General features: G+C 42.3%; 1 protein-coding gene across 1 annotated transcript; it reads left to right on the top strand.

The window, feature by feature from the left end:
* The first annotated feature begins 47 nt into the window (after positions 1-47).
* Positions 48-27,498, top strand: slc16a2 (solute carrier family 16 member 2). The gene is made up of 7 exons (XM_041944196.1): positions 48-1,029; positions 12,041-12,185; positions 12,684-13,182; positions 15,206-15,349; positions 19,494-19,722; positions 21,831-22,103; positions 22,209-27,498. Exons 1-6 carry the CDS (start codon positions 600-602, stop codon positions 22,085-22,087), a joined length of 1,704 nt encoding a protein of 567 aa, XP_041800130.1. The 5' UTR covers positions 48-599; the 3' UTR covers positions 22,088-22,103; positions 22,209-27,498.
* Positions 27,499-27,976: the final 478 nt, after the last annotated feature.

The raw sequence follows: 27,976 nt of genomic DNA, 5'->3' as shown, positions 1-27,976 counted from the left end.
GCTGTTGAATGACGGCCGTAGCTCTGTTGCCACTTCAGATCCGAGGCAGCCAACCTATTTCACATTTCCACCGTGTGAAGATAGCAGATGAAAGAGGAGGACAGCCCAGTCGTTTCTTTTGTCGCCGGGGCATGTTGCGCACCGTGTGCGGACTTCGTGTCAGGACCGCACGTTGTCGAGGCTGAGCGGACGTTTTCACAGGTTGATGATGAACGGACGTTTTGTGTTTGGCAACGAGCAGGGAAGCCAGCAAAAGTAAATATACGGTTTTAGTCTCTATAGGCTGCTCCTAGACACGCAGGTTTACATTTATAGGAGAAATAGGCGGCGCCTGCTATTTCAAGAAGAAATAGGGACCTCCGAGCAGAATGACACATTTAGCGGCTGCAGGTTGGAATTTATTCGCCGAAGTTGAAGCTCAGACTTTGGCTACAAGCAGCGTGTAGGAGGCTTGTCTGTCAATAAGGGACACAGTCTCGCACATTTTGACAGATAGCCAATCAAAGCAGTTATTAACATTGGTCCTCTTATGTCAGTGACCTATATCTCATGCATGCACGCCAAGAGTCCACAGTAACCTCTCCACCAGTCCAGACAGCATGGGGATCAACGGGTTAGACAGTCAAGCGCAGCCGTCCGGCGGAGTTTCCGGGACGGAGCCGCCAGCTGCAGATCCTCAGATGGAGCAAGGAGATGCTCCCCAAGAGGCAGACAAGAGCATGGGCGTTCAGGCGTCTGGCAGCGAGTGTAAAATAGTGCAGGAGGACAGCGCCATGCAGCTGATCGAGGCCGGGTGCAAGCCGCCACTCTCCCCGGCGTCTGAATCCGAGCCGGGGGTCCGGGTGGACACGCACGGCCACGGGGCCGAATTCGTCCCACCCGAGGGGGGTTACGGCTGGCTGGTGGTTTTTGCGGCCACCTGGTGCAATGGCTCGATCTTCGGGATCCAGAACTCTTTCGGCATCCTGCATCTGATGCTGGTGAATGAGCATGCGAACCCAGACGACAAGACGTCTCAGTTCAAAGTGGGTGAGTACCGACAGTCTGCTGCGGTGAGCCTGACAATGACATGAAACAAAACATCAACTGGTGGACAGAAGTACAATCGTCCTGGACGTGTGCTTGGTTACAATCACTGGTATGAACAATGAAGAGGGAGGATATGTGGACCTCCAGTGGATTATTATGATGAAAACAATTAATATCTTCATGTCACCAGAAGAAATAAGAAGCTAAAAAGTCGTGCATGATATATAGGCTGCTATATATGTATCACTCATGCAACGGTCTAAAAGTGGGTCAGCTCAGAGTTCAAGTGGGTTTACCCTGTACTTAAATGGCATAGTAAACAGTGTGTTATATTACATATGTGCCTCACCAATACATTTCTGCAGTCTGGCATATTCTTTTCTTTAAGTCCTCTTAAAATGCTCCTTACGGCTTAGCTGAGTTGGTGTATTGCATGTTTTTGAGAGCAGCATCACTGCTGGTCAATGATTAACAGGCATTTAACTCACCCACTGTGAACTCACTATCCATTTATTCTAAGTCAGCTAGCTGCTGCAAATCCATTAGGGCTGATATGGAAAAAAAATATGTATTTTATTATGAAGATTAAAATGATGTTGTTTTTGCTGGGATCCGTGCCAAACAAGCACGTTCCATTACCTCTGGAGAATATGATTTGAATATGAAATCTCTGTAGCACCACAATGCGCTGTGTTCACCCCTCTGTCGCCCTATTTTACAAGCGTTCGCTGGTGAACATTGGTTCATTCCTTACAGTGTACTGGGTGATGCAGCTTTGTCTCTGATACAGCCTTATAGCAGACAAGGAGATACATCTTAATATAGACGTCTCCTGATGTTGCTTCAAGGACTGGAACAGTTCAGTCTTGTTTTAAGCAGATCAATTAGGCCGTAGATGAAGTTCAAAAACAAGTGGTGCAAAGACTTTCTGCGCCTGCTGATGCTCCATCAGCCGTTAAACTGGCATTTTCTGGTGTTTGCTGCTCACAGAGTTGAAATTTGGAGCTCAAAAGCTGAAATTAAAAGTCAGCATCTAATTTATTGCCATTGAAGAATCTCTGGAGGTTTGGTCCCTCGATGGTGTTGTACAGACTTGGCCTCCAGCTTTGAGGTTGTTAATCACATTAACAATTACTGACGAGATGAGTAATCATGGGAGTTTTTTTTCCATCATTGACTTTCTGTTCAAGCCAACTGCTTGTCCTATACGCGAGGGTGAAACTGTGCAATGGTCTGTCCAGATTTTAGTCAAAAGAAATGTTTGCTAGGAGGGAGGGGAGTAACATGTAATAGGAGTGGGTATTTTTCTGAACTTCCTGTCAAGTTCCACAATCACCAGCAAAGGTTAAGGTCAGGATGTGGGAAGGGATTATGATTCTAAGACTGTTCCCTGGAACAAAGTCAGCCCTTTCTCATCAGCATGAAAAACATTTACGGAGGAAGAGATATCAAAGGCTCAGACATGATCATGCTTGTCCATGTTGTTGAGCCTATGGAAGTACAGGTTAATATCTTTAATGGTGTCTTGCAGCTTCTCATCTCTAGTTTGTATGAAGAAATTTGCTGTGTCTGTGCTTTAAAACCCGTTATATTACTTATAAGTTACGTTCAATAGAGGGCAGTTGCTATGGAGGTATTTCTATTCAGTTTTCCCCATTTTTTGTCTTGTTAAGGATTGCATCTCCAGCTGTTCCTTGGATTTGGTTCTTGGTTGTTCTCATATATGAAAGGATTAAGCTGACCTTTGCCCCCCCAGCAACAGAACAAAACAGAGGGGAACAGCTTAACTATAATACTGGCAGTTGTAAAGACTCCTTTTTGAAAAACGATCCAGTCTGAGAGGAAACCATGAGTAAACGTGTAGATGTGTAGAATTCATAAAAAAACATCTCATAGTATTTCATTAGCAATCTGTGATGTGATGTGATCTAGCTAATAAATTACTGATTATACCGGGTATTTATTAAGCCTTGGGGGGTAAACAAGAGATTTCAAAATAACTCACGAGTATTAAGGTGGGGGTAAAAGAAGGTAATGAAGGAGATGTGAGTGGGTTATGAGTTGCAGATGGTGTTGTTTTGCTCAATGATTACAGCATGGCACGGTCAGAGGTCTCATTCCTGTTGTGGCCACAGCGGTACAAAACTCCTGGTGTGTCAAGGTGTGTATGGGAGTACAAGTGTCCAACAGTACATTCTTTTAAAATTTGAACTGTGATGCTTTTATAATCAGTGGGGAGTGAGCCTCTTGTGAGGTGATGTGCGACTGGATGTGGGTGGGAGAGAAGTTTAGGCTGCAGTTCAGCTGTCAATGCTGGGAATGTGCGTGACAGGGCGGAAAGAGAAGGGCCGAGTGAGCGGGTGATTAATTTTTCATTGATCCCTGCAATGATTGCCATTTAAATGCTACTAGTGTGAAACAGATTAAAGGGAAGACTGTGATGAGACAAAAAAATAGAGACTCAATTCAATCCTTCTTTCTTTTTTTTTTTATTTTGAAGATTTCTGTGTAAAAAGGCGTAAAAGCAAGAGTGACACTTCAACACAGGCTCTGTTGGTGTTGCTTCCTCAGTAAAGGAGAATTTTTTTCAGTTTAACTCTACTCTAAATTCCAGTCTATAAATCTTACCCAAAGAAGCATTTGGGCATTAAGAGAGTTTTCCACTAAATGCTGAAAAGACACTGATAATGTTTTTAAAGGCATGCACATATCGTAAAAAGGCTCCTAAGCCCAGTCTTGTGCATAGGAAATTAGGCTTTGAACAACATAAGCGGAAAATTGCAAAGATATCCAAAGGCTACACTGAAACCCATTGAATTATATACAGTAGTTCAGAGTAGCTTATAGTGGCTGCAGAAATATTTGACTGACAGTGGTAACATACAAGTAAAACTAGTCAGGAGATTGGGACGTGTTCTGGAAATTTTCCAAAGTTGCTAAAGTGTGTGTTCAAATGTTGTTTTGTTTGATTGTGCTGCCGTCCTCTTTGTGTAACCTTGTTCAGTGTTATTTGGCTTGGCATTCATTCATATTAAGGTGAAATCGATACCACTTTTAAATGTTTTTGTACTGAAGCTGCTGATAGACAATATTTAACAGGTGTTTATTGCCTTAAAACAACAATTGATACAAAATTCAGTGTCCTAATCTAGCATTTTAATTGAGGGGAGATTCTAGGCCTTCAAATGAACATTTAAATAAAATGTAGTTGCAGGTCTTCCTAAAAGTGAAGTTTCATCTCTGTAAACACGATGTCAGGATTCAAACAAGTATCTGTGCTGTCGCAAGCAAACTTCTGCAGTCATTAGCATGCTGCTGCGCTCTGTGTAGTGCTGTATCGTACCTCTGCTCCTCCAGATTTTAACAGCATCTCCAGGGTAGCTGGAAATCCCAGGTTGGCAGATCACAGGGTACTGTTGCATTTTTGGCATTCCAGAGGGCAGGGGATTTGGTTTAGTTTGGATCACAGTCTCTAAAAAGTCTCTCGCACTCATAAGCAGGTACATACGTGTGATCAGGTCCGGGCATGGACTGTATTTATTCAGAGTGGGTTTATTTTAACATCATCAAAATTAATGCTTTCAAGAAGGTGCAATTGGAAATAGTGGAAATAGTGAAAAGGAAAGCAAACTCTCCCTGTTTGACACAAGGGAGTCAGTAGGTGATAAGTACCATCTAAGTATCATCAGCCCAAGCTTGGAAAATATGGTATTGACTTTGAGAAACACAAAGTCTGAGAATGCTAGCAACATGAAATGTTGCTAGAATGTGTTACTCTAATACTAATTTACAACTGGCAGGCTGCCATCAAATCCTGTACTGAAGTCTGAGAGACAGCTTAGGCATAAAAATTGAGGTGTGCTGCAAGAGTCCCATGCGGCCCTCTGTGCTCTCTGCAAAGTATATCCAGTACTTATCCACCTCCCCGCCCCTCAGCTTGCATTATTGATAGTCAACATAAGCAGTGTGCACAGCAGTAAATATTTGTAGCTTCCAGCACGATATGACCTCATGTACTGTGTGATCGTTAGCCAGTCAGGTAGCTGATGCTATAACAGCTGTATGAAAACAATTCCTTTGTCAATATACAATAGTAGGTTGTGTAGAACGCCTTTGGTAAAGTAATTGCCTATGTTTTATTTTTTTTGCTCTTGCTATCGTTTGCTTGATACAATGCTAGCTGTGCTGCTAGCTACCGTCTGAGTTAGCTTCTTTTGCTTTCTTGTGTTTTTATCAAGAGAATTGCTCAAATTGAAGACTCCGTTCCACATGTGTTCATAAAGGTAATAACCAGTATTTTTTGACAGTTTAGTGCATTACCCAGTAAGACCTGGTGAAGATTTAACAAAGATAATCTAAAAAGCGAAGTGCCGTGTTGTAGTACCACATACAGTATCTTCTGGGTAACCCCACAGAGCTAACATGTCTGTGGACAAAGGACTACTTTTTAGGTGATGGTTAAAAAATGAAGACACCACTTAGCTTGCCAGCAAACCTACCCATTAGTAATACACCATGGTCTTTATATAGCTACTCTTCCTCGTGGTCTTTGGCTAGTCTGCACCATTAACCGCACTATTAACGAGTGCATAGGCATTTTCAATTTCCAAGATCCAGTACGGAAGTGTCTTTTAGTGTCTGTGTTTTTCAGTTGAAATGAACATCTACGTCATATAACAACACATTGTCCAGCCCCAGCACCTGCTAAGGACATTTAATGTGGCCTTGAGGGAACAGCCTTTCCGTTTATGTCACAAAAATATGTATGGCTATTGTTATTATAACTGAGAGTACTTTTCCCATTGTGTAGCTGACGGAATATTTTGTCCTCTGCCGAAGGAAATTCGCCACCAACAGTGTCAACAGAAAGCATTTGGACAGTGAGGTGTTTTTGATTCTTTTGTCACATTGGATTTGAAAGGAAACAATGATAGTGAGGTTAAATGTATGTGGTTTTCTTTCAACTTTAAAGAGCTGATTCAGTCAAATTACAAAAAAATGTTTCTTACATACAGCTGTGGCATCTATCTAAGCAGTTCATTTTAATTTAATTGTCAAGATTGGGAGATGTGTGTCTCAGATTTCTGCTCTCCCAGTAGACTGGAGGTGAATGCTCAAAGCATTGAAAACATTTGAAAAAGTGGGCAGCAGCACGTCTTTCCAGGAACAATGTCTTTGTTACTCAGGATAATCCACAGAGCATGCTGTGAACAGTTTTCTTTGAAAGTACTTCCTACTTTCAGTCCACCAAAACTGAGAGACTAAAGAGCAGAAATTCCTGCAGCGCTCACCTGATATGACTATTAATACCATTAAATTAAGGCTGTAAGTTGGTACTTTAACCTCATTCATGTCAGCTTGGAGTAAAGGGCAAAACTGGCAGCTGCCAGAAAAACTTGTTAACTTAATCTTTGGCTCCATATTATAACCGCAGTGTTGAGGTAATTGTTCCATCACAATTGTACAAATGCATTTGTAAACGTCAGTGTGGTTTTGAAAGGAGTGAGAGGACCTGAATAACATGCGTGACTCATGAATGTCAGTACACTCACAGCAAAACAAAGGGTGGTTTTGTGGCATGCAGGATGTTTATTAAGATATCGAACCTATGTAGGACCGGTTTCAGCTTCACGCTTGACATCGGTCAATCAGAGGAGACATGTATTCAAGCATGTGCATAAATATGGTTCATTACTCTAGTGTGTTTGGTTTGGTTTTATTCTGTCATTAGACAACATGACACTTGAATAAAAATGACATAGTTCACAAAACAATGGTGAGTTTGTTGTTCCTCCAATGTCCAGATGGATCCTATAGAGTTTCTGAGTCTCTCTCTCTCTGGTTGTCAGATTGCATCCATCACGGAAAGAGAGGAAACCTTGTTAAGCCCCCTCACAACCAGCACCGCACACACACTCACATACACATCTCTTCATTTTGCTTCAGACTCCCTCGCCGTGTTCTTTTTCTTTTGTTTGGAAGTGTTCAGACCTAATCGTCTATAATGAGTACACTCCGCTCGGTCTATTCAGAGAGCTTTGCATGTGCCAGGGCACGGGGAAATGAGGGTTTGGAGGTGGGTTTGGCCAGAAAAGTGAGGAGAGAGTGGTGGAATGGGACATGTTCCTGTTGCTGTGTTAGCCTCTAATTCTCGGGTGGACCTTTGTATGTTGTAGGCATTGTGCTTTGGTTCTTTAGATAGTAACATCGAGTGTACATTGTGTTTTCAGACAGTTTACCCCAGGGACTGCAATCATGTTCTGTACACTGGTTCTATCAAGGAAGCCCGTGGATGCAGGCTTGAATAGAGTAATTGTGTAATTTATCATAACAAGCATCAATTTACAGTATTGCTAGTTCTGCTGTCATCATATTGCCTCAGCGCCAGCTTGGTGCGGCCTCCAGTTATATAATTTTCTTTTTTTCTTCCCAACTGGAAGCTGGGTAAAGGGTTGTGTAGATAGTGAAAAGAGTAGATTCTGCAAGAATAGCCCTTGAACAAAGTGTACTGTCCTCGTCTTTCTTTTGGTTTTTCCACATTCCTTTATACTGTCTCTCCGTCGTCCTGTCTCCTGTAATTATACTGTACCTGTATATCCAACCAGGGCAGGCTAAAAAAGGAGGAGATAAGCAAACTGTCAGTCTTAGTTTAAAGAGGTAATCCTTGATTTTTGTTCTTTTTTCTCCATTTATTGATATTAATGAGTAATCACTGAGTTACCAAATGTTCTCTGATTTTCTGTTCTAACCCAGTTTTTCTGTTAAGGCAACAGTGTAATGTCCTTTTCTACAAAGAACCATCTAACATGTACTTACAACTGCAGTGAAGTAACATACCAAGTGTAAATCCTTCTAGGGCCAAAAATGAGTAGTACAGGAGGAGCACGAAAGGAAGAAGCATATGGCAAAAACTACAGATGGAACGACTACTCAGAGCCCAGACTGACCAACCTGATCGACTGTAAAACGTTTTACAACTCTGTGGGATTCCAAGGATGAACCGCTGAGAGAGTGTGCAAGATGCTGGTGGAAACAGCGTACACATTGCACATGTCCAGATGGGAGACTGTACGTGCTTGAGAGCTGTCTGGTCCTTCCAGACAAACCAACTGGACATGTGGTAATGGACAAGGAGCAGGAAGTGGAGCCGGTGATGGATTGATCTCTCTTAAGTGACAGTAGCATCAATAAGAAGGAATGTGAGACGTTGGAGAAATGCCAGTGAAAGCAAAGACGATCCCAGTAATAAAAGCACAGAACGCTGTGGACATAAATTCCAGGCACCAGAGGATTGCAACCCAAACTGAATCTGACCCGATCCTGTCAGAAGATTTGGGCCGAGCACTTTATAGGGTGCTTAACTTTTAGGAGTGTACACGTCATTGCAGTTTTGATTTATTTCTACTGTATGCTAGGTGCCTTTGCATACGCAGCCGAGGCTGCAGGCTATTCTTGTGGAACACCTTCGAAGGATTCTACCTCTGAATTGGGCGCCAATACAGTCATGGGGGTCATTTAACTAGCAAGGCCTTCCTCTTAGTGCCACCATCAAGCCAGACTTCACCTCCCCATATGTTTGCAGATGTTCTCACGTCTATACGGTAGCTCTAACTGGAGAATTATTCGTCCAAGTCAGCACTAGAGAGAGCAGTCTAATGTTTCGAAATTACGGAGCATTTGGCATCTTTCAGCTCATTGTTTTGGTTAACTGCCCAGAGCTTTACTGTTTCGATTCACTCTAACTTCTCCCATCAGTGTAATTTTCAGCCACAGCAGACAGCTGTTTTTTGGGGGGGGTTTTTGCAAACAAACTCTACTGTACACTTCCTGTCCAGCACCAAAAGGCAGACAGGTGAGTTAGTGACTAGCTGGTGAACAAAATGAAACACTTAGTAGCTAAAAGTTCAGATATTTCCCTCGGGATCAGGCAGAGACCAAAACAGATTGTTTTTTTTTTTTTAGAGAGTTTCAGGCGCTGTTAGACAATCTGACAAGCAAAAGTTTTGAAGCATACTGAAGCATACTGAGATGTTGTTTGTGCTCTAGATCAGTCGTGCAATATGTTGCAAGTGTAAAGCTAAGGTGCTTATGGGAAGCCAAATCCACACTCCTTGGCTTAAGTAAAGTGGGTTAATCTGACCTCATGCAACTTTGCCGTTGATTTCTGTCTCAGAGGTATATATTTTTTATGGACATTATTGTTTCAGTTGAAATGGGTCAGGAGGCAAATGCAGAACAACCATTTCAAATGTAATACAGCATTTAACCCACTTTAATGTTCCCCTCACTAATATCCACTTCTGTATATACTGTAGGTATCTGTACGCCTTGAGATGCCTTGTGCCTCAAGATGAAGCTTTCCTGGGGAAAGTTCCAAAATGGAGGGAGTTTATGAAGTGGATGTTCAATAGGAGACCCCCCCTTTCTTGTTCCATTTGGATAAATAAACTATAGGAAGGTTTACAGTCCCAACCAAAAATTGGATATTGCAGCACTGTGTACCAGCAGGTGTATACGTAAGGGATAATGTATAGTGAGCAGGTTCCTATGTAGAAATAAGGCGAACCTGCTCACTATACATCATCCCGCTTGGAACACGGCTTACTACTAAAGCATTCAATAATGTGACACAAAATATTATTAAATTAAATATTATCGATTAAAAAAATATTTTATTGATTTAAAATGAGTCTACTCTTGCCTGTCACCGCTCTCACTGCGCAGCGGCTCTGAAAGTAAACACTTACGTTGCGTAAACTTACGTTTGTCTTCACTAAGCCTTCTTTTAGCAGGTCGATCGCTCATCCTGTGTTTTTCTTGGTGTTTCTTTTGTGTCTGTCGGCTTCAATCTGGTCAATCTCTGTATCCTCAAGTCGCTTGTGCCTTAATATCGCTTTTCCTGTTGGTCCAGCGTTGTTCTTAACTTTTCATGTCTTTTTTGCTGTGGACTTCATTTTCCAGCCAAGTGTTTTGTCCTCTCCAAACAAATTAGAAGTAATGTCTGGAAAATGCTCCTCATTTTGCCACTCAAATTAGCTGGCGATTTGTTATTGAGCTTGTTACATTAAGGGATTGCCCCTTTAGCCAATGACTGTTAGGAATTTCTGAGCAGGCAGTCTGCTGTCGAGAAATAAACAATTAAAAAAAAATTTACAGAAATGTTTGAATAAAAAATAGTTGCAGATTTTTCAGTAGCTTCCATATCATGTGACCCAGTGGCTGCAAATCGATGTCAAATTGCATTATTACACTGGATAAATAGGACACATCTGTTATTATAGGATTTTAATATATCTTTTGTTTTTTAAATCAAAATTCAGCCTTTTTTTTTATGATGATGTCACCAACCTTTTGGTACCAGTCCACTGGTCACATTGGAAAGCACTTTCCTTCATCATTCTTGTCTTCACGTTTTCATCAATGCTCTGTGACCTTTAGTCATGGAAAAAAGATGAAAAAAATAGAGCCAGGAGAGTGGAACGTGCGCAGAATGATTGCACAATCTGCAACTGGGTTTTTAAAATGTTGATTCCTGTGCCAAAATCAACACAGCCATTTTTCTCAATCTTATGTTTTTCATCATTTTGTTCCATCTTGGTATAAACTTGAAATCCCTATGGATACTCTTGTCTGTCAAATCAGTGCACAGCACTCTTAAAGCTATATACGCCATGCGTCCCACCTTCTCCAGCCTTTGACACCTCGGCCTCAGAACAATCCAGGGAAAATTCTGTACATGTGTCTTACATAATGTTTAGGTCAACCTCGACAACAAAGACTGTGTTTATATTGTGCCGTAGAGTTTTCCACTAAACTTGTGTGTGTACGTGTGTGAAAGCAGGTATACCAGTCCATCCACCTGTTTATCAGTCTCTCTGGTCTCATTCCCATTGAGCTGTTGGATCGGTGTGACCCACAACTCAGACACCATGTTAGACATTAAAGCTACCTTTGCTCCCCAGGAGACTCGACCCAGACATTTGTTTGTTTGCACTTCAGGGTACGCAGTGTCTCTGTTGAATCACTCTGGCTCATTATGTTTTAACACTGGATGGCTATTACACCACAGGCCAGAACTATCCACTTTGATCCACTTTTTGATCTGCTTAATCACCATGAGAAATCTTATAGAGCGTTTCTGATGTACATGACAACACACACAATAAAGAGTTACGTAAATTTATATTAATAGCAAATCACGTCAGGTAGTGGAAGGTCGCGCAGAGAGAGAAATTTCTGAGAAAACCAGCGCATTCAAAGGCTTTCAGTTTTTCAAAGCGTCTGCAAATATCACATTTACATGTGTGAGCACAAGATTCAACATGCAGAGTGTGTTTACCTTTGGTTTTTGGCCTCCGATGAGATCACACATGGCACATGTGAACAGTCGAAGAAACAAACAAAATGACTTGCATGCATGTGCAGAGAGTCAAGCATAAAGGCCTTGTTATTGCTCAGTGAGCCCTTTTTCATTTTCATACAATGATTTTCAGATGCAAAAAAAGAGGATAAATCAGACAATTACAAAGGTTCAATTTGTTTTTAAGTGTTATCTTTCTCTTATAACATTTAATTTCCTGTTCTCAGTTTCAAGTGGGGCAGTACGGACACTACAATTGTTTGACTGTGTGGCTGTAAGCAATAACAAAGCTGCTTTGAGGCAAATTCTTCAGCTGCATATGATGTGGGTTTAAAGAACTGTAGAAACTGTGGAAAGATTACACAACAAAATGAGGCGGTGTATTGGTTCCATGCAGGAAAAAGGAATCCACTTCTCCTCTTCGTTTTTCCTGTGTGTCAGTTGCCTTGCACAGCACTGTGTTCTTTATATCAACTCCATGTTGATTCACAGCACGCAGCGCATTTAATGTTGCATGAAATTTGATCCTTGCTTGGTGTACAAATGGGTATAAGATTGACTTTTATTTAGTTTCGGTGGTAGCTTCAACCAACAAGGTTTCCACATGTGTCTGATGATGAATTGTTCCTCTCCTGTCCTCTTCCTCTCCAGCCTGGGTCGGGGCCCTGGCCATGGGCATGATCTTCTTCTGTTCACCTGTGGTCAGCATGTTCACAGACCACTTCGGTTGTAGGAAGACAGCTGTCAGCGGGGCAGCGCTGGCTTTTATCGGGCTGCTCAGCACATCCTTTGCAAAGTAAGCTATGTACATTTATTAAAGAGATCACTCGTTCTAGACCCCAAGGCAAAGATGTCGTATGAAGAAGAAGAAGAGGCCAAAAATCCAGACTTTGAATGTTTAATCATCTACAAAAATCTGATATGAGCAGCCAGAATGACATGCAATGATGGTTTGAGATAAGATGGAACTTTATTTATTTCAAGGGAAATTCTTCAGCAGCAGTTGCAATACAAAGTAGGGTGTAGTGCAGATTCTGTATCAAGATTGCAACTATAAAATACCAAGAAGTTAATAAACTGATATCCAACATGCACAGAATCCAAAATATGCACAATACCAAAAATATAAACATTACTCTGTGTTTAACTACAAGCCTTTCACTAAATGAGTATAATTATCTTTTATTTATTGTTTGTATTGTCAATTCATACATGAATTAATGTTACAGAAAAACAAATGGTCAAATAAAAACCCATTTATTACTCCTTTCTTTCTTTTACTTTTCTATTGCAGCTCCCTGAGCCTTCGCTATTTCACATATGGCATACTGTTCGGCTGTGGCTCCTCCTTTGCATTCCAGCCCTCGTTGGTCATCCTCGGCCACTACTTCCGCCAGCGCCTGGGCCTGGCCAACGGTGTGGTGACGGCAGGTGCCAGCCTCTTCTCAATGGGCCTCCCGGTATTCCTCAACAAGGTAGTGGAACCACTGGGCCTCAGCAGGACCTTCCAGATCCTCAGCCTCTTCATGCTGGTCCAGGCCCTGCTGGCACTGACGTTCAAACCTTTACTGCCTGCTGGAGGAGGCATGGGACCCCCAGGCATGGGTCCTGGCCCTGCCGATCCTCAATCCCAGCCAGGGGCCACGGCTCAGGGAGGGAGCAGGTGGAGCAGGGTCCTGGGTGGTGTCAGGAAGTACTTCAATCTGCGTGTTTTTCACATTGTGACCTACCGGGTGTGGGCGTTTGGAGTAGCCACGGCTGTGCTGGGCTACTTTGTGCCGTATATCCATCTGGTAAGAACAATAACGGGCATGCTTGTAGTCACAATATGAGTGCATGCTGTACATGTCCTGCCTTAAAGTGTGTAAAAATCTAAACTCAAGACTGGACAAATGTTTGGAAAAAGTCTTTTGTCTTAGTTTCTTGAATATTACCAGTGTAAAATCAGCAAACTATATTACATTTTGTTTATGTGCGATAGATGATAATGGAAGATTGTATGTAAGCTTTGCGTACTTAACAATGATAATAATAATAATACATTTTATTTAGAAGCGCTTTTCAGAACACTCAAGGACACTTTACAGAGTGGGTAAAACACAAATAACACAAGATAAATACAAGCACAATAAAAACAAATAACACAAGATAAATACAAGCACAATAAAAACAAATAACACAAGATGAATACAAGCACAATAATTAAAACCCAACAAGTAAAAACAAGCTAAACAGTCCTCTATTCATCTCAGTGTGCTAAATCATTATCTAATATGGAATACATACCATAATGTTAATGGTATTTCTGGCATGTGACTGTTAAAATGGAAAGAACTTTGATCTCTAAATGAATATTACAGAGTTATATAAACAGTATTATGGTGTTGATTAGTCAAAGTGGTAAAAAAATTTGTCTGATGTCTATCAGATCACTTAATTTTTAATCATATTAATTATTATCACTTATTGCATGAAGCAGTGACATCACATAGGTAGATGGTCACACTGACTAAACTGACAGAGTCAGATAGCGTCCTGCTCCACAACACAAGGGCCACATACTTTGAAAAACTACCCAGATTAACTGCTAAAGCTGAGTATGTATACAACGCTTATCTGGCTTGCAGGCATAAACACATGTCTTGTTCTGCACTGCTAAAATCAGTTCCAGGCTACGTAGCTAATTAGCTGCTCAACTGCAGCACATTAAACAGCATGTAAACATACCTGCAAATGCCACGTTGGTCTGTTTAGATGCAGGTTTGGTTTTTACTCTTCACTATCACTGCTAACATCAAACTTGCTGCCTGTGGGTAAGCTGCAGTGTAAGTGTGTGTGTCTCACTCCCCTGCTGGGGCTTCTGTCAGTCAAACAGGGACACACTCCTCCTGTGGCTGAGAGGAAAGGGTGCATTTCTGAGACTTCCCCTAAAAAACAATTGACAATATGTGTAAAATATCACTGAGATTATTTTTGACAGCAAAAAGGGATGACTAAACGTGATTTTCGTTGGACGTCATCATGAAAACAAGTCAAATCACCCACAAGTCAAAGTACAGTAATTACGTTTGCCATGATGAATAGTATCCAATATTCAGAATATATGCAAAGTCTGCACATGACCTATGGCCGACTTTGGTGGGAGATAGTGAGATAGTGAAAGATGAGGATGAAGTGTAAAGCTCCAGCGTGGAGTTGTGAAGTTGATCTCCCTCTATCCAGATGTCGGATGTTCCAGCTCCGGCCTCCCTCTGTCAGGCCTGTTGTTTCAGGCCCAGGCCCAGATGTAAACACAGCCCCGGCCTTTGTATTGGCTCGACCGCCTCAGGAAACCTCTCCTGTATGGCCTCTCTGTATCCCTAAACATGCCTATCCTATGGCCATTGATGAATGTAGAACCCTTCAAAGCAGAGCAAATATTTCACAAGGACCTGCTTGTTCAGGAAAGACTTCAGAGGGTGGTTTAATGTTTTGGATCTGGTTTGGGGGGTCAGGACTGAGGGGAGTGGGAGGGTCTGACCTATATGCGTTGGGTCTTCCTGTCCTGCTGTTCCAGAGGTCTGTGGATGAAGAATTTTGTTGTTGTAAGTCCTTGGCTTCGGGGTTATAGATGGACAATTCCTCCACTCCACCAAATGCACACCCATTTGCACAAAAACAGTTGAAAACATTCACCAGCAGGTTGTGTGATGTCTTTGTTATCTCATTCATTATTAGTAACCTCTGGTGCTGTTTCCTATGCAGCACGGTCACATTTAACCACCAGACAGCCAGAGCTCACACAGCACCGTGCCTGTTTTTCTCTTCATGTCTCAGATCAAGTTTGCGAAGGAGCAGTTCAAGGACACCGAGAAGGAATGGGTGCTCCTGGTTTGCATAGGAGCTTCATCTGGGGTGGGACGGCTCGCTTTTGGCAAGATTGGTGATCTCATTCCTGGTCTTCAAAAGATCTACATGCAGGTGAGGAAATGTAGGAAGGCATAAAATGTGGGCAGTCCGGTTTTTCTTTTATGTTTTGCATGCTTCTATAAAAAGTCATGCAGTTTAATGTGCTATGTGTGCCTGGGGCATTGAGTTCAGTTTCAAACTGTTACTAACTAGATCCCCCAGTAACATGAGTTTAATGATTTATTTGTACCATTTCATAAAAGTCACCATAAATGTTGTCTTTCTTTTCTCATTTCTAATTTCTGAAGATTTTTTTGAACTCTACAATATATGTTCCTGTGTAATTATCAACTTTAAATGTGCAAACATTTTAAATTGAAAATCTGCGCATCAACAATCTGAAACAGAAGTCCTGGGTTAACTATTAACAGTTTTGTTTTAGGGTTTTTTCCAGTGCTCTTGTCAAACTGTTCCAGGGTCTGTCCAATATTATTTGATTACATGGGTTAAACAGTGTCACTAGGTTGAAAATTAGATATTTTTATTTGCAGTCTGAGTGATTCTGTGGCTTTAATGGTGTGTTAGGCTGCAGAAAAACATGACTCAGATGCTAATTTGCACACACTTACAGTACCAGAATGAAAAAAAAAAAGATTTCATGTTGCTTTAAGGATCGCCTTCCTGGTTAATAGTAGGGATGTTTAAGTTCTGAGAAAATGGAAGGAAGAGCAGTGGTCACCAACCTTTTCCAAGCCAAGATCGCTTCTCATGTCCAAATAGAGGCCAAGATCTGACAACTAGCCCACTTTAACAATTTTAATTTAATTCAAACATTTGTATGCTTTGTCAATATAGCCTCAAGTGTGAACTGAAATAACCTCACCTTCTCTCAAAAACAGTCTAGAAGGCAAAAAATTTAGATATGACTGCATTTCATTAAACGTAGTTTATTTTAACTGGGTAAATAAAGCATGTAAATCTTCTCACTGAGCCAAATGCCACATGACAAAAAGGGAAATAAGGGAAACAAGCAATTAGGTACTGTACACAGTATTTCACTCCAAACATGCAAAGCTTCCCCAAAGTCAGTGTGATGGCTGTGACTGCGCACTGTCACTTATTGCTCAGTAACTGTGCTCATAGATAGAGACACCTAGTCTCACACAGTCAGTGAGGTGCCTGTAATTGGTTTTGATATTTTTATCCTGTGAAAACGCCATCTCACAGAGATAAGTGGAGCTAACGTAGGATTTCACTTTCAGTGCACAGGAGGAGTGAAGGTAAACATTTTCCCTGCTCACCGCTCCCCAGAGGTTGCTGTCCTTAGTCCTGGCATGCATATTAAGATCACTTTGCACTTCAATTACTTTATTTTTATGTCCACTAAAGTTGGTGAGAGCAATGCATCCTGCAAATTCAGAGATACAGTGTCATTGTCAATGAGAAGAAATGGATTTGTGATGAGTTTGAAAATTTCCTCTGCAGGATTGAAAGTGTTGTAATTTCACTGATTCCTGTTCTTATTGATTCCCAGTTTCCATTCCAATATGGTAACAAAAAAAGAATTTCGGGCAGCATTTCAGTACATCGCTGCAGCACTTTACGCGACTTAATCAACAAACTTCAGCGTGCAGCAGCGTCAACTTCGTCTAGTAAAGATTTGAACAGTTGGTGCTGCAGCCCTTTTCTCCGTATAGACTCAACATGACTTGCGTCATTACATGGAAAAAATCCACAACTTTGCTAGCAAGCACTTGTTGATAGATCACACGATAATAACTGTGGAACTTGGGAAACTCCCGGTCTTTGCGGCATAAGGCAATTAAACCAGAGTGTGTGCCTCGCATAGCTGGTGCGCTGTCACTTGTAATTGCTAGTTTATCAAAGGAGATGTTGTTGTCATGCACGTAACACTTGAGCTGATTGTAGATATCCTTGCCTCTTTAATGGCAAAAGTGTAAGGAAATCTGGCAAAAGCCATCAGAGCAAAGACTGTGTCTGTCATTTATAGATTTCACTGCTGACACATGTCCTCGGATAACAAGTCTATCCTTCAAAACCTCATGTTCCCATTTGAATGAAATCTGTGGGTTTTTGGCTGTTTTTGTACATTCTCCTCCATCTTAACTTACTCAACCAACTTCGACAGTATCATGATTCAGCCAATCAGAGAGGCGAGCGGGAGAACATCATTTCATAACAGTTTTGGATTGGCTGGATCGAAAAAATATATAAATGACATGACATGAAGTCTCGACAGGTCATTTCAACAAAACAAACAACATGCTGATGACCCTTGTGTGCAGCAGCCTGCACAATAATTTCTCTCCTGCTGCCATAATATAGAAACACACTGGCTGTGAGGGAGTCTTTTATAGATGGCAAGTCTTGTTCTTTCTTTTAACCAGAGTTGAACACACTGTGTTTTTAAGAGTTAATTTTGTTGTACAATGCGGTAATTGTGAAGGGTTTTAAGGTAATAGCTTTTAGTTTGTTGTTGAGGCACAGGACCCTCCTTCACATTTCACAATATTAAACTCATGAACTCTGAGCTCAGTGAAATGCAGTAGCATTAGCTGATTGTTCAGATTTGTACAAACAAGCAGGCAGCCTTCAGAAGCAGCCAACATGGACACAAAGCACTAAATTCCTTGCTCTGCCTATAGAACAGATGTCAAATTATTATTATTAATCAAAATTCTGCCAGCCAACTGCCAACTCAAGCTGACTTGGTGTTTCAGCTGACCATGCACATGTGGAACAAAAGCAACACATTAAAGGTTTTTACTAATTTATGGCAACGTGTCAGCACTGTTAATTCAGTGCTGCAGTTTTCTGCATTTTTTGCCCTTTTCAGATGTACTTCTGTGTAACTAGCTCTTCACAGGTGAATCGCTACATCTTTATTACATTGTTAAATATCTTGGCTTGGGCTATGCAGAGTAAGGAAGGCAGAGGACTGGGTGGGTAATGCCATCTCTAGATTAAAGCACCAAAAACTTGTTAGAAGAATCCAGTAAGGAAGATGTGATCGGGGCAGCGGAGAGAAAAGATTTATACAAAAGCATCCATGAAAGAAGTTGGTGTTCAAGTGACAAGAATGGAAGAAGATTGAGGTTTTTAATCAGAGCCACACACAACACCCTTCCTAGCCCAGCAAATCTGTCATGAAGGTTCGACTCAGAAGAGAACTGTGGCTTGTGTGAAATGCTGCAGGCAAATCTCCATCACATCCTGGCTGGCTGCAAGACTGCCTAGGCCCAAGGTTGTTACAGACAGCAGCATGACCAGGTGCTAAGGAACCTGGTAGATCTCACAGAGAGCATGCAGGTCTTGGCAAATGAGAAGCCACAATGTCACCAGAAGCCGCTGGTTCAGTTTATAACAGCTGGACAAGTGGTGCAGAGCCACCCCACACAGGACACACCATCAGTCTTGGCCCGAGGAAATGACTGGTCAATGAGCGCAGACCTTGACAAGTAGCCTGTGTTCCCTACTAACAGAACCATCACCACACCGAGACCTGTCATTGTTCTGTAGCCAATCACCGAGAAGTTCAGACAGTTCCATAGGAAGGGTGCATCCAGGAAGCACATGGAGGGAAAAAGATGTGGTATGCTGACCTAGTGGCAGAATGCCAAGAGAAAGACTGGAGAGCATCAACCTACCCGGTGGAAGTCAGCTGCTGTGGCTTTATGAGCCTCTCAGCCAAGCACTTCCTTAGGAACTTTGGCTTCACATCAGCAAGAGTCAAAAAAGTCCTGAAAGTTTTTGGCTCGGGGTGCAAAGGAGAGAAAAGAACTGGGGTAATGGAGAAGCCATGTAATGCAAACACGTGACTATCTAAATCCAGACCACTACCCCACCTCCTGAGATGTCCTGGGATTAATGGGGTGAAACATAAATGAAGGAGAGCTTCTGGTTGAAGACCCAGGTTTTAATGTCAATCTGTCACCAAACAATAGTAAATGTTTTTTAGAAAGTAACAGAATGATCATAATGATGAGAAAAGGGATGGAGGCCAGTTCTCCACGTACAAGAGATGACAGCAAGGATAGAAAATGAGCCAGCGAAAAACAGGTTGTAAATTCTTTCCTCACTTACTGCCGCCAGTGCTTCTGTTAGTACTAAACAAATCAAACACAGGAAATGAGCAAACGCCTACTGCAGCCTAGAGACTTAAAGCTGGTTAATGTGTTCTCGCTGTCTGTTTCAGGTGGTGTCCTTCATGGCTCTGGGCCTGATGTCCATGATGATTCCTCAGTGCTCGGTGTTCGAGGGGCTGGTGGTTGTGTGCGTGTTCCTGGGGCTGTGCGACGGCTGCTTTCTCACCATGATGGCTCCCATAGCATTCGAGCTGGTCGGGCCCATGCAGGCCTCGCAGGCCATCGGCTACCTTCTCGGCCTTATGTCTCTTCCCATGACAGCAGGTCCACCCATCGCTGGTGAGAAACATGCTCTTTTTTTATGATCCTGTTTTTCAGAACATTGCACTGATTTATTCCATGTAATCCAGAATGATCTGACCGTGATCTGGCTCCTTGGATGTTGGCAATAACAGGACACAACAAGTTGATTGATGCTGGCAGAGGAAGGATGGAACAAGTGTAGGGGGTGAAGGGAGAGAGAGACATATGTGTGGCAGGATGGATTGTACAGCAGATTGTATTTAGAGAGGTTTGGGCTTGTGGCCAACTGCAGGAAGTCTCGAGGGATTTGTCTTATGGGAAAAAAAAGCACATACAGGCAGTGCTTAACTCCCTTTATGTCTCCTCTACTGCCTCCCTCTCCTCTACCATTCTTCACTCCAGCTCTCAGATAACAGGGTTGTATAGGAGAGCACTGAGGGCGGAACGTTAATTTGATGACTCAGGCATCCCCACCCTCTCTCTTGCCAGGCTCTTTCAGGTCCCACACATACTGTACCCTGGACTGCTTTTACTACAAAACACTCACAGATTCATGATCTTGTTGTCCAAACTAAGATCATGAGAGCTGTTGTCTTACTTGTTAAACAACCAGAATTGCAGATGACGTGACTCTTGCAGAAATGTTCAAGGACAAAGTAAACTGATGATGAATATTATAGTTAGTTGCAGCTGTGTGGTATACATTCTTTTGTATAATCTTTGTTTTGTTCTCTGGGGCGGCTCGATGTAGAGCAGTCGCCCACCTGGTTTGATCCCTGGCCTTGAGAGTCTGCAGTCAAAGTGTCCTTGGGCAAGATACTGAACCCTAAATTGCCATCGGTGTGGGAGTGTGTGTGAAATATTAATGCTCATAATGAGCAGGTGCGGATGTGTGTGTGAATAGGTGAATGCAAGAATGGAAGAATGATTGCACTGTGTGTGTCTGCACACAAAGAAATAAGTCCAGACTTAAAGTACAGTATATAGTGGCATATGGTTTCAGTTATCCCTTTGACTAACCACAACTGCAGATGTCATCTCCTGCACTTAAACAAAATGTGTAATTGACATATAAAAATACTACACAGGGAAATTAGATTTTCTGTGGAATATCAGCAGCTTGGCCCCCCAAAGCCTGAATGAGAATCTCACTGTGTCAGCGTGTGTGGTTCAGTACACTCTGTACAGTTCATGGAGAATGCATGTTTTGCATGCAACAATGTTAAGTGCACACCCCTCTCCCTACTCTCATGTCGCTAGCTCAGTGGTAGATTAATCATATAGTGTTAAACTTGTTGACCTAAGGTGCAGTTTGTTTGCTTCAGCCCACATGCATGTACATATTATAGACAGGGTGAGATTTTAGTGCTGTGTTGTATGCTATAAGCACAATCTCCTTGTTGACTTCCACTGACTCAAAGGATAAACTGATGTTTTTGAAATTTAATGTGTATGAAATTAAGGTATATTGAGTTATTGTGGACAGAAATGGTCAACAAAAACAAGTTTTTTAGCTCCTGTTCTGTCACTGTTTTAGAGGGAATCCCAGTGTCAGGTGAGAAAATTGATACCACTCTCATGCCTGTGCGTTAAGTGCGGAGCTGGAGCCAGGATGTTCATAGTTTATCTTAGCATTAAAGCAACAGCTAGCCTGGTTTTCACTTAAAAAGATGCCTACTTGCATCTCTAAAGCACACTTGTTAACAGCAACATTACACAAACAATAAAAACATTAATATGTGGCTTTAGGAGAACATGCAGAGACCTCTATAGCAGGAGCTGCTGCACATGAGTGCTGGGTGGATGGGAAAACTTAAGTTCATCAAGAAATAATCTGTGTTTCCCCCTGCTTTCAGACTTTAAGCTAAGATAGGCTAATTTTGAGATTTCATACGTAACACACACACGAGAGTGCTTTCAATCGTCTCATCTAACAGTCAAGGAAAAAAGTAAATGAGTGTATTTCCTAAAATGCTGTTTCATTAAATAGAGCTACCTCAGTAAATAGTCCCTTTGCTCCCTTTACCAGTCACCATGGGCCAATCAGCTCTCACTGCCCTATCCCAGTGAGCATCCTTCTCATTAATGTCTACCTGATCCGTCATAGATAACATGAGCTGTGTCCCCCTGCCCCCACTGCCCAGGTCTCCTGCGTGATTACTTTGGGAACTATAAGGTGGCCTTCTCCCTGGCTGGGGTGCCTCCTATGGTCGGGGGCGTGGTGCTCTTCTTTGTGCCCCTGATACACCGCAGGCTCCAGCGAGGCCAGGCGGCGGCGTCGCCAGAGGAGACGTCCACAACTGCCCACATGCTGCCCTCCGCCCAACCAGCGGGGGAGCCCAAGAGCTGCTCCAACGGAGACATCCTGCCTGGCTACACTGACGTAGAGACGCACATCTGAGTCGCACCGTACAAAGGTTATTTATACACATCAAGCACAGATTGTGTGAGAACGCTAGGAAGTATATAAAAGCATGGACATTTCTCCTTCTTAAATATTACTTTCCTTTTACTTTTTCCAGGGATTCAGCCCACCAGCACCTTTTTCCCATCCCTAGGTTGCCCTCCTCCCATCTAGAGCTCTCAACCATGGACTTCCTGTTGGCTGACCTTTAACCCTCTCACCCTCCTGGACTCTCATTGGCTGTTTGTTATTTTCATGTGGAGAGAAATCGAATAGGGCGCTCTGGCTTGAAAGCCACAGAGAGGACGAGAAGAAGGCACCTCAGCATAGGATGATGGACACCTGTAAGGAGGACGAGCACAACACAGTCTCAGCATGGATTGTTTTGTCCATGGGGACTCTGTAGTAACACATTCCTCCAAGAGGAAAGAAATGAAGAGATATTAACTGACAGTGGTAGTTTCTGATGCTTTGTTTTTAGATTCCATATAAACAAATTGTTAGGAAGAATTAATGAAGGGATACTTTCACACTGTCTTTATGTAGTGCCTCATGCATCTAATTTTTTTAACACAATGCAGTTTATTTTAGTTGGTGTAGCTGAGACACCATCTCATCTTTGCAGGTTTGCTTTTTTTTCTATTCTGCTGTTTTCTGCTGTGACAGAGAAACATACACACCTGGTGTAAATGTCACAGGAGGGAACAGACGATTCTTCTGAGAGATCAGCCACCAGGCACGACCAACTAAACTGCACACCGTACCGCACTGAACTCGCACCCAGGGCCCAAAAACGTCAGCAACACCACTTCAACAATACCAACCTGCCTGCACGGGACGCATATGTGCGATTGTGTTGTTGTGGAGTGGAGTGTTACAGTTTTTCACGCTTATATAGGTCACTATATAACTTTGCAGCCTGTGGCAGGTCAGCGTATGCAGTCACAGTCAGCAGGGGTGAGTTGTGAGAGCGGTGCAGCCGCTGGCTGAATGAACGAAACTCAACACAACAGGTGATGCAAAGTCTTCTAATGCGTCTGTGCAGCCTTAACTTTCAGCGTTCGTCAAACTCTACAGATTCTATTTGGACTTTAGCAGGGTGCTAGACAAATCCGCATAAACTGTGTTTGTTACCGCTTTGAAAAATAATTAAGAATAGATTTTTGTAGTGTGCACACTGTATACTCGGGAAAGAGTTGGAATCATGCAGTACTAACGGTCGAGTGTCGGTAGCATAGATTTTCATCAATTCAGAAAAAGCATTTTGTATCAGTTTATGTTGAACACCTTCATTTTTGTTTGTAGAGGTTTTCAAGTAACATGAAACTGCGAGGTTACAGTCATTCGATGAGAGAGGACTACTGAGAATAAAGCTGCCAAATGGCCTGAGCCCTCATCAGGCCATCTCACAGATAATCCAATCAGTTTGCTGCTTTAGTTTAGCTTTGTGTCACTAATGAAACAAAACGTCACGTCCTCATCGAGATGTTCCCTCAAGAGGACCGTTTGCAGTTATTATGCTTCATGAACATTTGGACCACTTACCTCTGCACTCTTAGATTACAAGTTCTCTCGAACAATGAACTTTAATGAACAGATGTGAAGTAGAGCTGCAATAATTGACTGTTGGAGTTCCACTCTGTGGTTACACAGTACAGTTACAGTATGCATAGCTGAGTAGTAGAGAGGGGAATGGTGCACAGGAAGGAAGGAGATGCTCTGGTGTTCAGGTGGTGTTCCTTTCTGTCCACCCCCCTCTCTGCTGTCACTGCCATCATTCAGTCGGATTCTGTGTTAGAGCCTAAAAGCTACACGGACCTCACTGCTGAGTGTAGCTCTCTGGGCTGTAATGCTTTAGGTCAAAGGATTCTGAATAGGAAACATACATCAATACCTCAGTAATCAAACGATCCTCAGCAATCCAGTGGGACCTGTTGACATGCATTACTTTGTAGTTCTGTGTAGTGCTTTGTTGCAATTTGAACCATTCTCAGAGCCACAAAGCTGCCAAGCGCCTGTTTGTAATCAACCTCGCTTCCTCCGAAAACCTCATCAGTGTCTATTTAGGCACCACAAAGCTGTGGAAACTTACATTCCCTGTAACCCGTAAACAGCCGGTGCATAATAAGTTTAGAGATGTATCCTTCCTCCTTCCTTTGCCTTCATATCCATATGCTTCTTTGTCTTTGATGCTCACCATTCCTGCTCTCTCTCACCTTTACCTGCACATTATCATGAGCTTCTCTTAATCACAGCCTCGTATCTCTGTCTGTGACTAAAGAAATGCAGTCGTATAAATGTCTAATATCCTAAACTACAGATAAAAGAGACGCTAAACCGTAAGCAGTGGAGACCTGTTACAATGTTAAATAATGCTTAAAAGCAAAAAACAAAACAAAACACAGGCCTCTAGTTTGACTAAGGTGGTGTTACACTTTGGGCTGCATGAGTTGTCCACAGACCAGCCGTGTAAGCTAACTTGCTAAATATGAGATTCATGTGGACGTGAGCATGGAGCTCCTAAAAGTAAGGAAAGTCTCTTCACTTTCAAAGTGACTCATTTTGCAGTGTTTTATTCCTAAAGTGCTTTATTTAGCCGAAAAAGTGCCCTCCTGACTAAATAAATAGATGGTTAACTGTGAATTGTATTTAATTTATTTATTAAATTATTCGTGTCATGAAGGTTGCAGGAAATGCTTTCTGTAAGACTGCAGAACTGCAAGTAAAATCAGTAACTAACATCCCTAAAAGCTGAATTTCAGTCATTTGGACGCTAATGTAGAGATGACATTTGGACAGAAATGAAATAACGAGTGTGTTGATGAGCTCAGATTGTGCTCAGATTGTTCTGTTCCTGCTCCGCTGATAAAAGCAGTGAGGGTTGCTCACAAGCTGCACTAGTTTACTGCCTGTCAAACTAGAGGCCCGCGTCACTAAGGTCCCTCAATATGGCGAATGAATGAGTGAATGAAAACTACTACAGAGGACTTACCCTCTGGCTGTCATGTTGGAGGACCTCAGCCTTTTGCTTAGCGATGGCTGCAAGAGGCTGATTGTGTTTCTATGCACAAAATGTATCCGTCTCAAACTAAATTTATGTTGTGTATTTTTTTTTTTTAGTTTTTTTGACTGTGAACTGGTATATTTTTTTGCGTCGAGCATGTTGTCACCTTGTTAGCTTGCGGATTAACATCGATGTAGTTTTCTAAAAGATGTTTTTGAAGGAGAGAACCGAGTCACAGCAGACAGATCTGCCTTATAGTCACTGAACAGCTGTGATGCACCACAGCTACATTTGACCACAGTCGCTAGATTTGAGACACAATCGCAAAGCTTGTATTGTGAATTTTGCAGTTCTTAATGTCACTTTTTGTTTATTATTCTCTTTCTTTTCTTTTCTTCTTTTCTTTTTTTTTGGTTTGCAGTATAGTCATTGTCAGTCCTGGATCTTTTTTAACAGCCTCCTTGCTTGATTTGAGTCAGACTCGCTCAGTTTCTGCTCAGAAGCAGCTGAGTTCTCCTTTTTACTTGTAAACTGACATGTATCAACATATGTACTTTATATACTTTGTAATGGTTTTTAATTAACCATAAACAGTTTTTATTGTCTTAGCTTTTTGTTTTTGACAATTGTTCTTTTTTTAATTATTCGTTGGTGTTTTTTAGTGATACATTTCAATGACTACTGGAATAAGAAAGAACTGTGGAGTCGGTGTGTCTGATTTGAAATATATATAAAAGTGAAGGAGCTGAATGAATGAAGAATGACACCGTACAGCTGGATGGTTTCATGGTGTGTGTGTGTGTGTGTGTGCTGAGCCAGTGTTTGGCTTGCCAAAGTCTTTTCCGTCTATGCAGCATCGCTGGGCTCGCGGTCCACTTCCTGCAGGCCACTTCATCTTCAGACTCTGAGCGATGAATGTTTACTTGGGACGCCCAAGTTTGCATTTGTTTCCTGTAGCACTCTGAGCTGCAGCCTGCAGTAGTTTCAGGACCAGCTAAACCTACACTAGAGCCCCTTAACTAAACTATAAACTGCTAACTGCTACTACATGATTCATTGTTTGTATCATTAGAGAGACGTTGAGCTGTTGTTGGACTTTTGGCCGCTTTCCCTGACAGTCAGAATGGTGAAAACCCAACATTTCTCTCCGGTGTGTGCTTTCCTCTACCTGCTGGTGCTTGCCTGTGGCATGCAAGATGCAGGTCAGAGCTGCAGAGAGGCACGCTCAGCACATGAATAAGCACAGGCCGATGTTAAACACTATGTCGCACGTGGCAGGCAGCCCTATTTGGCTCTCGGTTGTTACATTCAAAACTAGTGCAAGGCAAGTCAAAAGAGCTAAAGTCAGCGTGTTTATACTGCATTAACAGGTAATATGTCATACTTACTTATTTGACATTTGCTTGGATTTACTGCTGATATTGATTGGGCACTTACCAGAAAACAACCTCTTGGCCAAACTTCATTGGACAGAAAAAAAAACGCACGTGACTTGAAGCAAATCCAAACTGTTGCAATGTTGAGCCTTGTTATTCTCCTCTGCAAATGTGCCGTGTCTCTGCCCCTCTGATCTCGGCCTCTGCTTACTGTTCAGCTGCTTTCCCTCAGCCGGAAACCCTGCGCAGAATACCTGAAGCAGGATCGCTGAAGGTCTATGTATTGTGAAGCTGAGCCGTGAGGTCGGCGCCTCGAACGCCGCCGTGGACCACTTCCAGCAAGAATACTGTTGCCAGCATCAGTCACCGTTTTTAAATCGTGCGTGAAGGAACATTTTTTATTTCTCCGAGTCACACCTGCATAATGTATAAACCTTTATATGCTCCATATGTCGTAGAAACTCTGTATTCTTTATGCACATGTTTCACTGTCTTGACTGTAGGCGTCATGTTCTCATCAGCTATAAATACTCCAGCTTTTTCTGGTGATATAATCTCATTTATATTTCTGTATGGTCATCAGGGCAACACTCGGCCCAGGCCTTCCCATAGCCTTACATGTTGAAATATGAGTAATATTTCAGTGCGGGGCTCTGTTAAGCTTTCCTTCTCTGACCTCCAGTAAGGTTGCTGCAGTTTAACCTCTATTGCCTGCCTTCTCTTCTTACAGCCGTCAGCCTCTGTCCTCCCCACACTACCTATTTTTAATATAAATACATAATTCTGTTGTAGTCATTTTACCAAATGTTCTAACAAGGCCAGTGACGCTGCAAGATCTGAAATTGAGTCATGCTGCTAGAAAAAAAGAAATCAATGTAATTTTTGTGTTTTTGTCGAAGTAATTCTGAATCCGTATCAAAAGAGGCACATTTTTTTCTATTAAACCAACAATAAAGATGTAATATGAAAGCAACCCACGCTGTCGTTGCCAGTCACTCCTTTGTTGTCTGTGTGCTCTCCGTCCTCAGATGCTCCACTTCCACATGAGACGCTGCAGGCGCCCAGGTTGCTCTTCTTGACACACGGTCATGGGGGAGATTAACCCCTTTTGAATGCATAAAGACACAGCAGAGACACACAGACAGGAGTCAAAGGAGAGACGCAGTGCTCTGCTGCAGTTCAGGGACACGCTCGATGTGTCTGCGAATGTTGGAGCTGCTCATTATCACCACAGCAACTGCTGTTCTTTCAGGCATTAAGTCCTCCCTTGACTCCCCATAACCCTGTTTAACCGCAGTGTCTCACAGCCGGCCAGATAATCGCGCTGAATCTTTAAGATCACGCTTCACTGAATCAGTTCCAAGCAGCAGAGCTCTTTATGTACATACAGGGAACTATTGTGTACATGCTGCAAGGCAAAGAATAAATCACTTGTTGAGTCTGTCGCTGAGCCTCGTCTCTGTTTCTGATAAGTAAGCGTTAACTGGGACACACCAAAATCATGTT

This window comes from Chelmon rostratus, chromosome 9 (genome assembly GCF_017976325.1).
Source record: "Chelmon rostratus isolate fCheRos1 chromosome 9, fCheRos1.pri, whole genome shotgun sequence".
Lineage (NCBI taxonomy): Eukaryota > Metazoa > Chordata > Actinopteri > Chaetodontiformes > Chaetodontidae > Chelmon > Chelmon rostratus.
This window is presented reverse-complemented; position numbering and strand designations above follow the sequence as displayed.